This window comes from Gobio gobio, assembly GCF_949357685.1.
Source record: "Gobio gobio genome assembly, chromosome: 25".
NCBI lineage: Eukaryota > Metazoa > Chordata > Actinopteri > Cypriniformes > Gobionidae > Gobio > Gobio gobio.
In genome coordinates this window covers 41,414,209-41,428,504 of record NC_137121.1, presented here as the reverse complement: position 1 = coordinate 41,428,504, position 14,296 = coordinate 41,414,209, and the positions used below count along the sequence as shown (strand labels likewise).

Genomic DNA, 14,296 nt, shown 5'->3' with positions numbered 1-14,296 from the left:
TAAATATTTGCAACACAAACACCTGGTTTTGGGGGAGTGGATCAGATATCTTTGAAGAGACCTGAATTCTCATTAGTTTTCAATCTTTCTAATACTACTAGTGACTGCAGTGAAACTGAGACCATTTTACCATTTGCACCGAGACCTTTAAAAAGACATCAAACATGAAAGGGATAAAACAATAGATTTACAAGATACATCATCACTGGTATATCTGGATTTGGTGACTTGAAAACAGGGCAAGGAGAGGACAAAATGGGGAGGGGGGAGAAATGTTTGTCAGTGTGGTGTCACACAGTTTCTGTGAGATCTTCTCTCAAGATTAGTGACTTTTATTGTTCAATTGCTGGGGTGTGTATCTCAGCTTTTGTCTTATCACCAAAACCGATCCTTACAGTGTGAATTTGAGGTGGGTTTGAACTTACTCCTGAGTTGCAACCGGCCTGCCTTGTTCCCGCGAAACCTGGTCCTGGAGAATTATTGTCATGATGTTGGGCATGTCCCGCGAGAGAGAATTTTAATACTTTTATAATAAAGTATATTTTTGTAACGGTACTCCCGTCTCACTATATACACCTTTGCCTTCAGTTGGTAAACTTACCTGTGTCCTTATTGGGAGTATTTCCCTGGTCCTCCACCAAGGTGGCATAGTCTGTGTCAATTATCTGAACGTGCTTCTCCCGAACTTTGTTACTAAAACATCATTTAGTTAGGTAAAGTGTTGTGTTTGTGTCTTTGTTGTTTTTGTTTATTTTAAACCGTTGTCAGATATTTTTAAAATATTTTCTTCTTTAAATTAAACTTTGTTTTAATAAAATATTTTACTTTTTATAAAATACCCACATTTTCTTTTAGCAATCTTTTCTTTTAACAATCTTTAGGTGTCATTTATATTTCCCTAGGTGAAATTCCCAAGGGTGGCGTAGTCAAAATTCCTTGTGTCTGAAACCTCTACCACTCCGTCACATTATGTTACATTGTAGAGACGACAGGGAAGGAGATAGCACATGGCGAAAAGTGTGCAGCACATGATTTTGTTCTGATGAAAGTGACCATCATTCTTGGAGACTTCGCTACTTTGCTGTGGTTATCCTATACTCCGTTGGAAGGTGTATACAAGGTTTAACCAAATAACAGTTGTATTGTTAAAGTGTAAAATAAAGAGGGGAAAAGATTGCTTTGTTCAGTTGTATACAATATATTTCAATACTTGTACAATTAAGTAAGCAATACTCCTCAATTTCACAATTATTTGTCTCTGGGTAAAGTTATTCTAAATTATCTCACCCCCCAAAAAGTGTTAACCACTTAAAGGGATGGTTCACCCAAAAATGAAAATTAGCCCATGATTTACTCACTCTCAAGTCATCCTAGGTGTATATAAAATTCTTCTTTCAGACGAATATAATCAGAGTTATATTAAAAACGTCCAGGCTAATCCAAGCATTAGAATTGCAGTAAAAGTTGCTCTGTTTTTGAAGTCCATAAAAAGTGCATCTGTCCGTCAAATAACTGCTCCACGCGGCTCCGGGGTGTTAATAAAGGCCTTCTGAAGCGAATCGATGCGTTTGTGTAAGAAAAATATCCATATTTAAAACTTTATCAAGTAAAGTTCCAGCCGATCGCCTTCCGTGGAAAAGTGTTGAATGTTGAAAGTGAAACTCCAGATGCGTACGTGACGTCATGACGAGCGGACCTGGTCGCGTTAGTCTTTCGATCGGCAGGGGAACTTTCAACACTTCTTCCATTAATTGAACACGGAAGGCGGTCGGCTGAAACTTTGCTTTATCAAGTTTTAAATATGGATATTTTTAACTATATAGAATGTTGTCAAACTTTAGACATTGTTTCCTGTTATTTGGTTAAGGACAATTTGCTCATAAAGTCAAAAAGGGGTTGCGTAAACTAAGAGATGATGCAGAATGTTTATTTATAGCATAGACAAAGGATATCGTAACTACATATAATGTTGTCAAACTGTAGAAATCGTTTATTTTCTTCCTAATGATTCTACCCCACACCTTAATGTGAAAAGAAAACTTAACCTCTGGAATCTGGCCTTATTCAGTAACAGAGAAACAAACAATATAATCAAAGAACCACACAGACTTGGATATATTCTGTTTTTCTGCGCCCCAATAACAGTGAACAGGAAATGCAATACAGTGATTTGTAAAAGATCTAAAACAGGCATATAACAGATCTTAAAAATGTGCATAAAAATACATCACACATTTCTAAAAAAAAATTCTTGATTCCTTCCAGACAACATCAGGGGTCCCAAAGAAATGAAAGCACTGTCATGGAATTCCACAGACCTGCCCTCTCTCCAATGGTATCCAGAATCACAGTGCTAAAAGAGAAAAATAAAGGATAATCAGGCTGTGTATTCATTTATGCTATCAGATGATCCTATACTTATCATGCATATACTAGGATATTGGCTGTTTATTAGAGCTTATAAAACACATATTAATGCCTTATTCTGCATGGCCATATTCTAAATCACATAATCCTTCCCAATACCTAAACTTAACAAACTACCTTACTATTAATAAGCAGTAATTATGAGTTTATTGAGGTCGTAATTAATAATAGTTACTTAATAGTGAGAATTTGACCCTAATCTAAAGTGTGACCCAATATTGTATTAATGAACAACATTAATTATTATTTACACATACATATATATATATACATATATATATACATATATATATATATATATATATATATATATATATATATATATATATATATATATACATATATATATATATATATATATATATATATATATATATATACATATATATATATATATATATATATATATACATATACATATACATATATACATATATACATATATATATATATACACACATATACATATATACATATATATATATATATATATATATATATATATATATATATATATATATATATATATATATATATATATATATATATATATATATATATATATATATACACACACTGCCGTTCAAAAGTTTGGAATCTGTAAGATATTTAATGTTTTAAAAATAAGTCTCTCATGCTCACCATGGCTGCATTTAATTAATAAAAAAATGATATTGTGAGATATGACCTGTTATTACCTATACATATTAACTGTTTTCTGTTTGAATATATTTTAAAATGTAACTTATTTTTGTGATTCAAAGCTGAATTTTTAGCATCATGACTGCCGTCTTCAGTGTCACATGATCCTTCAGAAATTATTCTAATATGATGATTTGATAATATTACTTTTTTTGTTGTTGCCAGGATTCTTTGATGAATAGAAAGTTCAAAAGAACAGCATTTATCTGAAACAGACATCTTTTGCAGTATTATACACTACCATTTGATGTTAGTAAGAATTTTTTGGAAAGAAATTAAAGAAAAATTTATACTTTTATTCAGCAAGGATGCATTACATTTATCAAAGATAATGTAAGATATTGTAAGATAATGTAAGATATTTATAATCTTACAAAATATTCTATATCAAATAAATGCTGTTCTTTTGAACTTTCTATTCATCAAAGAATCCTGAAATTTTTTTTTTACAAAACTAACTGCAAATGTATGCAGCAAATCATCATATTAGAATGATTTCTAAAGGATCATGTGACTAGAGTGCTGAAAATTCAGCTTTGCATCACAACAATACATTTGTGAATATTATATTATGAAATGTATTATTATATTATACATTTGAAAATATATTCAAATAAAAAAAGTATTTTAAATTGTAATATTTCACAATATTACTGTTTGTTTTGAGTTTTAATCACAGTGCACAGAAGTCACCAACTTTCTTCAGAGTCAAGAGCTCCAGACCTCCAAACTTCTGTGGCCTTCAGATGAGCTCAAGAACAGTGTGTAGAGCTTCATGGAATGGGTTTCCATGGCCGAGCAGCTCATCCAAGCCTTACATCAACAAGTGCAATACAAAGCGTGGGATGCAGTGGGGTAAAGCGCGCCGCCACTGGACGAGTCTGGGTTTGGCGGTTGCCAGGAGAACGGGACTTGCCTGACTGCATTGTGCCAAGTGTAAAGTTTGGTGGATTATGGGGTGGGGTTGTTTTTCAGGGTTTGGGCTTGGCCCCTTAGTTCCAGTGAAAGGAACTCTTAATGCTTCACCAATAAATTTTGGACAATTTCATGCTTCCAACTTTGTGGGAACAATTTGGGGACGGCCCTTTCCTGTCCCAACATGACTGCGCTCCAGTGCACAAAGCGTCGGTCCATAAAGACATGGATGAGCGAGAAGAAGGTGGCATTTGTGTTTTAATTAAAGACTCTTGGTGTAGAAACTACGTGGTAAAAGATACAGTATGTACTCCTGATGATTTCTTCCTTTGCATGGTATTTCCCACAGTGAAAGTGGTATTCAAACGGATGCTAAACAAGATTTTTTTCTTTTTATTCTCTAAAACATTTGCCTTTAACATGATAAGAAAGTCGACCGCAAAGATGCCAAGCATGAAGTGAGGCTGTAACTCGCCATATTGGAACAAAACTCAAACATTGAGACCAGGCCAATTAATTTACCTACGACACCAACTGGGCAAATATTACAAAGTTATAAATGAAACTAAAGTACTCATAGCCTTTGATCGACTTTTCCTGAGTTCACCACCAGTATGACCACACAAATGTACTCAACAGAATTATGTTTATGCCATTGGTGAGCTTGACCCCGTAATTGAGGCATAACTGTTGTATGATTAGAAAAATGTGTTGTGCAATTCGAAAACAGAAAAAAACAAACACGAAATACTACACTGTACACCGGTTCTTTCAAGTAGGTAATGTTATTCAGAACAAGAAACACTATTGCATTGCTAATGAGAAAATATACTGTACAACATCCCAAGTATACATCAGTTGTATAAATGTGTTTGACTCACCTTGGCAGACGACTCCAGCATCTTCACCGTGCACACAGTCATGTGATCCCCATGCTCTTGATGAACAGTTTGTCAGTGTAGATTCATTCCCACGGCATTGGACATCATCCAACCATATTTGTCCAGAACCTTGTCCAAAATAAGCATTACTCTTTGCCTCTATAACACTCCCACAGCCCAGTTCTCGACACACCACTGCCGCGTCTGCAGAATCCCACAGATCATCACAGACTGTTCCCCATATTCCATTATGGAGAATCTCCACTCTTCCAGAACAGATGTTGGGTCCATTCACCAACTTGACAGCTATTAATCACAAAACATTTAAGATAGAAAAACAGGTTATTATTATTATTTTTAAATGATTTTTTGATGAGATACAAACAAAGTGGTATTAATAGTAGAGTTTCATCCTCCACAACGTCATTATTTTTGACTCCTGTCGTGTTCAATGTTGCTGTTGCAGCAGAAAGAAATGAACACACAAATTCTCAACAATGTTTGGTTTAGATGAAGATGATGTGTCAGATTGATTGCAGTGCTTCATGTTTTTCAGTTCAAACTAATTTTTTAGGCTGTTTTACAAGTTGTGTGAAAAGCAGATCTGGTTCTAATTCAAAGGTGTATAATTACCTGTCTGTGGTGCTGCACTAGTTGGAGTCTGGCCTATTACAGAAAGAGAGAGATGATTAAAGTCTATTACAGCTCCAGAAACTGATTTCTTCATTTGCATGGTCAATCCCATGGACGAGTCTGGGTTTGACGGTTGCCAGGAGAACGGGACTTGCCGGACTGCATTGTGCCAAGTGTAAAGTTTGGTGAAGGGGGGTTAATGGGGTGGGGTTGTTTTTAAGGGTTCGGGCTTGGCCCCTTAGTTACAGTGAAAGGAACTCTTAATGCTTCACCAAGACATTTTGGACAATTTCATGCTCCCAACTTTGTGGGAACAATTTGGGGACGGCCCCTTCCTGTCCCAACATGACTGCGCTCCAGTGCACAAAGCGTCGGTCCATAAAGACATGGATGAGCGAGAAGAAGGTGGCATTTGTGTTTTAATTAAAGACTCTTGGTGTAGAAACTACGTGGTAAAAGATACAGTATGTACTCCTGATGATTTCTTCATTTGCATGGTATTTCCTACAGTGAAAGTGGTATTCAAACGAATGCTAAACAAGATTTTTTTTTTTTATTCTCTAAAACATTTGCCTTTAACATGATAAGAAAGTCGACCGCAAAGATGCCAAGCATGAAGTGAGGCTGTAACTCGCCATATTGGAACAAAACTCAAACATTGAGACCAGGCCAATTAATTTACCTACGACACCAACTGGGCAAATATTACAAAGTCGTTTTTTCTCATTTGATTTGTAGCTCAGCTGTTATTCAGAACGTTGTCTGTGTAGTGTAGTGGCTGTGTGTGAAGTGAAGTCGCGTGTGTTCTCGTCTGATCTTGGGATCTCGTACGAGTCAAGCGTTTCCGCTAGGCGTAGCCAGCTGTATTCAATAACGACACTTCAAGTGAGTATAAATTGAGTCGTACCCCGCGGCAGCCCTCGTGTGAAGACCATTCGACTCTACTCTGCGCGACTCCACTCGAGCAAGGACACGACAAGGCACTTGAGTATAGCTTTCCATCTACTTTGTCCACTTTTCTGTTTAGCTTGTTTTCATCTGTTTATTTATCTGACCCATTTTCACCATTTGCTTTCAAATCTCTACTATTACTACTAACACCCGTAAATCACGCTCTGTAAATTCAAGACAACGTAATCCTAATAATCTGCGTTGTTGTCCTATTTCCTCTGCTACATTAATGTCCATTCCAATTGGTCTCTGGAATTGCCAGTCTGCTTTGTTTACAAAGCAGACTTTATTTCATCTATACATCTATCCCCACTCACTTCACATCTCAGTCTCATGGCCCTAACTGAGAATACTGCCACTCCTGCGGCCCTCTCTACTAATTTCTCTTTTTCACGCACCCATCACCCGATTGAGAGGGGTGGAGGTACTGGTTTGCTCATCTCAAATGATTGGAAATTTGAGCCCATTCCTTCTCTATCTGCCAACAGTTCATTTGAATCACATTCAATCACTATCACTCACCCTGCTAAAATCCATGTTGTATTTATTTATTGCCCTCCAGGTCAACTAGGTAACTTCTTGGAGGATTTGGACATGTTACTCTCTCACTTCCCTGAGGATGGCACTGCCCTGGTACTGCTCGGTGACTTCAACATTCACCTTGATAAACCCCAGGCTGCAGACTTCACCACTCTTCTGACCTCATTTGACCTTAAGTGATACTCACAAATCAGGTAACCATCTGGACCTTATCTACACACGCTATTGCTCAACTCTCACAGACAACACATTACACACTCATCTATCGCATCTATCCACTTTGGTTTCTTCTTCACTCCCTCCACCTGCTCAGTTCTCAGCCCTAGCTACTGACACTCTTTGCTCCACTCTAACATCTTGCTTAGACAACTTCTGTCCCGTTCCATCCAGGCCAGCCCGGACCACTCCCTCTGCCCCCTGGCTGTCTGATGTTCTCCGCGAACATCGCTCTGGACTCCGGGCGGCAGAGAGGAAATGGCGCAAAACTAAAAACTCTACTGACCTTACCCTTTATCAGTCTCTTCTCGCTTCTTTCTCTGCAAATGTCTCCACTGCTAAGACTACATACTATCATGACTAGGGTTGGGTACCGAAACCCGGTGCCATATTATATAACCGGTATGTACCGGACCGAATCAGAATGCAGATTTCGGTTCCTCATTTCGGTGCCAAAATTTAAACGTGCTTTTGCGCTTTGGCTGGCACCGAGCCAGAGACAGACGCTCAGCGCTGGTCACATCACAACTCATGACAACTATTCAGTGTTTTCAACCACATCATGTTTATTTCAGGTTTCAGACATTTAAATGCTCATAAGTAGGCTACTAGCAAAAAACACACACTGATGTCTATGGAAGCGACAATGACAATCCTTTCAGACGGTAATAATTTGACTAACGTTACGTGTTTTATTCACATCAGATACATGCACATTATATAGTAACCTATATAGTTTACTCTATTCTTCTTCCAGTTCACTGGCCACTTACTTTCATGTATTTCGTGAGACGAGAATGAACTCAAGTGTTGTAAATCCGACAGATCCGATTCTGAGGCGCAAACTAACATGGCGCCACCCATTGCGCTTTATAGATCAACTAACACACATTCACTAACACATTTGAACATCAGATAGTTCGTGACACAGTTAAGAAGTTTGTGAATATTTTGAATAAAAAGAAAAAACGAAATAAACCCGATACAGCTGAGCTGTCAGCGCTATTGCGGCTGCTGTGTGTCATGTGAGAAATATGACGCGTCGCCATGGAAACATTAAGGCGATGCGTTCTAAAATATTTAGCCAGAAAATATGATCATATTTCAAAATAAAGCTGAAGCTCGAAGCTGGTTTGTAGCATACCAAGAATACAGACTACTGCTGTTATTACTGTAACTGTTATTTAGAGTTATATTAGGCCTGTTGTAGTTAGGTGGCTTAGGTTTTACTGTGAATTTGTAAATAAGTCAATAATAATTTGTAAATAAGTAAATTGTGTTTTTGTATGGTCAATTTAAATAAAATAAAAAATAATAAAAAGCCATTTAATGTCATCCACCTCGTTTTGTGGCCTTTTTTTTAAAGTATCGGTTCAGGCACCGGTACCGTTTTAAAAGTATCAGTTTGGCACCGGAATCGAAAAAAACCCAAAGATACCCAACCCTAATCACGACAAAATCAACAATTCCTCTGACTCTCGTGCACTTTTCAAAATGTTCTCTTCACTCCTTTGTCCTCCTTCATCAGCTCTTACAAATGACGACTTTGCATCATTCTTCACAAACAAAACCTCTTCCATCAGCAGCCAATTCTCCACTCCGCAAACCGACACGCACATCTCAACAACCATCACACACACGCTCCCCTCCTTATCTCTGCTCTCCGAAGCAGAAATCTCCAAACCTATCCTTTCCAACCACCCCACTACCTGTCCGCTTGATCCTATCCCCACACACCTCCTTCAGGCCATTTCTTCTTCAGTTACTCCTGCACTCACTCACATTGTCAACACCTCTCTTCACACCGGGACCTTCCACACAGCATTTAAGCAGGCTCGGGTAACCCCACTGCATAAGAAACCCTCACTAAACCCAGCACTTTTATAAAACTACAGACCGGTATCCCTTCTGCCTTTTATTGCAAAGACACTTGAGCGAGTTGTGTTCAACCAACTCTCTGGACAACAACCAATCCGGCTTCAAAAGCGGCCACTCAACCGAGACTGCCCTGCTCTCGGTTACGGAGGCACTGAGACAGGCAAGAACAGCTTCCAAATCCACAGTACTTATCTTACTGGATTTGTCTGCTGCTTTTGACACAGTTAACCACCAGATCATCCTCTCAACTCTCATGAAGATGGGTATCTCAGGAACTGCTCTCCAGTGGTTCAAGTCTTATCTCTCAGGTAGGTCCTTCAGGGTGTCATGGAGTGGTGAAGTGTCTAAGTCACACAATCTAGCCACTGGCGTTCCCCAGGGCTCAGTGCTTGGACCACTTCTCTTCTCCATCTACATGTCATCAATAGGATCTGTCATTCAGAAACATGGCTTTTCCTATCACTGCTATGCAGACGACACTCAACTCTACTTCTCATTTCAACCAGATGATCCTACAGTTGGTGTTCGTATCGCTGCCTGCCTGACAGACATTACTGCCTGGATGAAGAAACATCACCTGCAACTCAACCTTGCAAAGACAGAACTGCTTGTGGTCTCAGCCAACCCAGCACTTCACCATAATCTCTCCATTCAGCTAGGTTCATCAACCATAACTCCGTCCAGGACAGCCAGGAACCTTGGAGTTGTGATTGATGATCAGCTAAAATTCACTGACCACATTACTGCAACAACCCGGTCCTGCAGATTTGCGTTATACAACATTAGGAAGATTAGACCCTTCCTATCAGAGCATGCCACACAACTCCTGGTCCAAGCTCTTGTTCTCTCCAGACTGGACTACTGTAATGTTCTGCTAGCGGGCCTTCCGGCATGCACTATCAAACCCTTGCAACTGATCCAGAATGTTGCGGCGAGGGTGGTCTTTAACGAGCTGAAGAGAGCAAACGTCACCCCTCTCTTCATCAGTCTGCACTGGCTACTAATAGCCGCTTGCATCAAATTCAAGACACTGGTGCTCGCCTACAAAGCAACCATTGGCTCTGCACCAATATACCTAAACTCGCTAGTTCAGACTTACATACCCTCTAGAAGCTTAGTTCTGTAAGTGAACCACTCCTTTTGATGCCATCCCAAAAAGACATGAAATCACTCTCACGGACCGATACCACCTGGTGGAATGACCTGCCTATCTCAATTCGAGCAGCCGAGTCTGTAACCGTTTTCAAAAATCATCAGCACCTGACCAATCAAGAATGTCCTATGTGTTCTGTACTAGATTAGCTGAGACTTGTTACAGCACTTGCATATTGTTGCCCTTGACTGTCCTAGTTGCTTCTATTGCACTCATTTGTAAGTTGTGTTGGATAAAAGTGTCTGCTAAATGACTAAATGTAAATAAAGTTATAAATGAAACTAAAGTACTCATAGCCTTTGATCGACTTTTCCTAAGTTCACCACCGATGTGGCCACAAAAATGTACTCAACAGTATTATGTGCATGCCATTGGTGAGGTTGATCCCATAATTGAGGCATAACTGTTGTATGGTTAGAAAAATGTGTTGTGCAATTCGAAAAAAAACAAAAAACCCAAACAGACACGAAATACTATAATGATGCACTGGTTCTTTCAAGTAGGTAATGTTATTTAGAACAAGAAACACTATTGCATTGCTAATGAGAAAATATACTGTACAACATCCCAAGTACACATCAGTTGTATAAATGTGTTTGACTCACCTTGGCAGACGACTCCAGCATCTTCACCGTGCACACAGTCATGTGATCCCCATGCATTTGATGAACAGTTTGTCAGTTTAGATTCAGTCCCACGGCACTGGACATCATCCAACCATATTTGTCCAGAACCTTGTCCAAAATAAGCATCAGTCTTTGCCTCTATAACACTCCCACAGCCCAGTTCTCGACACACCACTGCCGCGTCTGCAGAATCCCACAGATCATCACAGACTGTTCCCCATATTCCTTTATGGAGAATCTCCACTCTTCCAGAACAGAGGTTGGATCCATTCACCAACTTGACAGCTATTAGTCCCAAAACATTTAAGATAGAAAAACAGATTATTAGGTTTTTTTGTTTATTAATCTTTTGTTTGTTTGCATTTTTGATGAGATATAAACAAAGTGTTAACAATAGTGGAGTTTCATCCTCCTCGGCATCATTACATTTGACTCCTGGCTGTGAGGCAATAGTGTTCAATGTCGCTGTTGCAGCTGAAAAATATAACACACAAATACACAAGAATGTTAGGTTTAGATGATGTTTTTGTGTCAGATTGATTGCAGTGCTTCATGTTTTTCAGTTCAAACAAATGTTTTAGGCTGTTTTACAAGTTGTGAGAACAGCAGATCTGGTTCTAATTCAAAGGTGTATAATTACCTGTCCATGGTGTTGCACTAGTTTGTGTCTGGCCTATTACAGAAAGAGAGAGATGATTACAGTCTATTACAGTTCCAGAAATTTTTGTAACTTTGTCTAGGAAAGACCATGCAAATGAAGAATCATTTGCATGGTCTTTCCTAGACAAAGTTACAAAGTTCTAAATGAAGCTAAATGTACTCATAGCTTTTGATTGACTTTTCCCAAGATCGGTTAAAGGACTATCCAATTGCGTACAGAGTCATTTGAACTATGCCCGTTGATCACGCCTCTTGTGGTCTGATTGGTTGAAGGACTATCCAATTGCGTACAGAGTCATTTGAACTTTGCCCATTGATCACGCCTCATGTGGTCTGATTGATTAAAGGACTATCCAATTGCGTACAGAGTCATTTGAACTATGCCCGTTGATCACGCCTCTTGTGGTCTGATTGGTTACTATCCAACTGCGTACAGAGTCATTTGAACTATGCCCGTTGATCACGCCTCTTGTGGTCTGTACGCAATTGGATAGTCCTTCAACCAATCAGAGTCATTTGAACTATGCCCGTTGATCACGCATACACCATATCTGGTGTTATACATCATTATGTGGTCTGATTGGTTAAAGGACTATCCAATTGCGTACAGAGTCATTTGAACTATTCCCGTTGATCACTCCTCTTGTGCAGTAGAAAATACAGAGCAGACTCCCCAGACCCCTCCCCAGATGTTCAATCTTTACCCTCTCAAGTCGGCATTCGCGCCGGCGCAATCGGCTCGCTTTTTTTCTTATCAGTGCCAAAGAGACTCAAATCACTCTGTCGTTTTTTATCATTCAGGCAAGTGTTATATATCATTATAATCTGTTCAGTTTTTTTTTTTTTCTAGTACAGTCACAATAAAAACTAATTGTTGTGCTTTTTGCAAAATAAAGAAATTAAACTTGATGCGCGATCTGCAGCCTCTCTGTCAAAGACGGTCATCCAGATAGTCTTCAGAAAATGACCTCTAGCTTAGTGAATACTTGTCTCACAAACATGAGACATATGTCTAAAGAAACGCTGAAATGTCAGGTTTTAAACAATGTAAACCAAAACAAATATTCTGTGTTCATGTAATCTGGTTGAAAGCAGAGAGATGTCAGTCGTTCCTGAGTGGCTCATTATACACTAATGCGACCACGCCCACGAAGTTTAGTTTCTATTTAGATTCAAATACTGAGGCTCCGGAGTCGACGCCCACACATCACACATGTGTGTACTGCATTCCTACTTCAACTACATCGTTTTGAGACGTGTTAAATAATCCTGGAATAATTCTCCATGAAAAGCTGTTCATTTCTGAAAGAAACGTATTCCACCACTGTGTGTAAGTAGACTAAGTTTACTCTGTAAGCATCTGTGAATATTAAACACAAAAACCTGCGCGAAGACGCACTGAAGCTTTCTTTGTTTAAATTAGCTCAAAATTACTGTCAGATGTAAGTAATTACCTTGACAAACTATACATCATTTAAAAGATCTAAGACTCAAGCTTCCATTTTTGACCTCTGTTTTATTCTCAAAATCATATAGTGACCATAATTTGTTAATGTGTCAGGAGTTATGAATATGAAAACCGCGTCGGTACCTTAGATTGTAACATGAGCGTCAGCTGCTCTCATTCATAAAAAACTCTCGTCATGAAGACTCACAACAAAACAACATCCCTCAGGGCTTTTAGTTCAAAAGTGTGCAGATGAGGAGGAATATTGATAGATTCTCAAATGTCTGTGTCAAATTTCTATACAAAGAAGTGTTTTTATATCAATCTGTTGTGTTTTCAGTTCATACTGGCAGCCGGAGGGCGCTCCATGCACATGTAGTCCATATATAGACGGTTTCAACGGCAACAACATAAACAAACATTGCTGCGCATGCGCGCTTTTGTGGCCCAAACTTAACTTCCGGTAGACGTCCGCAAAGAATCAACAACAACAGAGGCTGCATTATCTTTCTTATGCGCAATCATCTTTCATTTAAATTGGGAAACATTATCTTAATTTACATGTTTTTATTGTTTCAGCATGTTTATTCTAAATAATCTCCCATTTCTGTCTGTAATATAGAGTGGGGGAAACGCCCCCCTTAAAGGGTTAGTTCACCCAAAAATGTAAATTCATACATTAATTACTCACCCTCATGATTTGTGTTCCAAAGATGAACGAAGGTCTTACAGGTTTGGAACGACATGAGGGAGACTAATAATGACAGAATTAAATTGTTTGGGTGAACTAACCCTTTAAGGACCGTGTAATGCCGTTTTCTGTACAGTGTCTTATATAAATGCTTGCACGCTCGCCTTCAATCATGCAATGCATCGGAGTAACATGTTTCTTTGTTTCATAATATAAGACTAATGTTGGAAAAGTTAACTTGTAGATAAAATACTCTATCTGAGATTTATTGTACATGAATGCATCACAAAAAATCCCATGCTCTATGGGCAATGCCATTAATAGAGGACAAAGCGAAAGTTGTTCCCTTTCGTTCAGTCACTACGACGTACGTTAGTGACTAACGAATGGGGGTTTCGCTTAGAAGCCAATCATCTTCATCGTATTCAACAGCGCCCAATGGCAGTGCCAATGCCATGGGCATGCGGAATTTGCATGCGTAACTCCGCCCCACCTCGTGGGTATATAAGGAAGTACGCTGCGAACATCGCATTATGTTTCTGCTTTGGAGCCAAGAGGATCTCTTCACTCCTACAA

General features: G+C 38.9%; 1 protein-coding gene across 11 annotated transcripts in view; it reads right to left on the bottom strand.

Annotated features, from left to right (window-relative positions):
• Positions 1 to 1,184: 1,184 nt before the first annotated feature.
• The window catches only part of LOC307121370 (scavenger receptor cysteine-rich domain-containing protein DMBT1-like), a 92,854-nt gene continuing 79,742 nt past the window's right edge, over positions 1,185 to 14,296 (bottom strand). For all 11 annotated transcript variants that reach the window (XM_079808932.1, XM_079808930.1, XM_079808936.1 and 8 more), the window contains 6 exons: positions 11,563 to 11,595; positions 11,349 to 11,396; positions 10,902 to 11,207; positions 5,559 to 5,591; positions 4,926 to 5,231; positions 1,185 to 2,353 (listed from right to left, as the gene is read on the bottom strand). In XM_079808932.1, the coding sequence (XP_079665058.1) occupies positions 2,346 to 2,353; positions 4,926 to 5,231; positions 5,559 to 5,591; positions 10,902 to 11,207; positions 11,349 to 11,396; positions 11,563 to 11,595 (734 nt within the window). In that variant the 3' untranslated portion in view covers positions 1,185 to 2,345. The remainder of the gene's footprint in view (positions 2,354 to 4,925; positions 5,232 to 5,558; positions 5,592 to 10,901; positions 11,208 to 11,348; positions 11,397 to 11,562; positions 11,596 to 14,296) is intronic.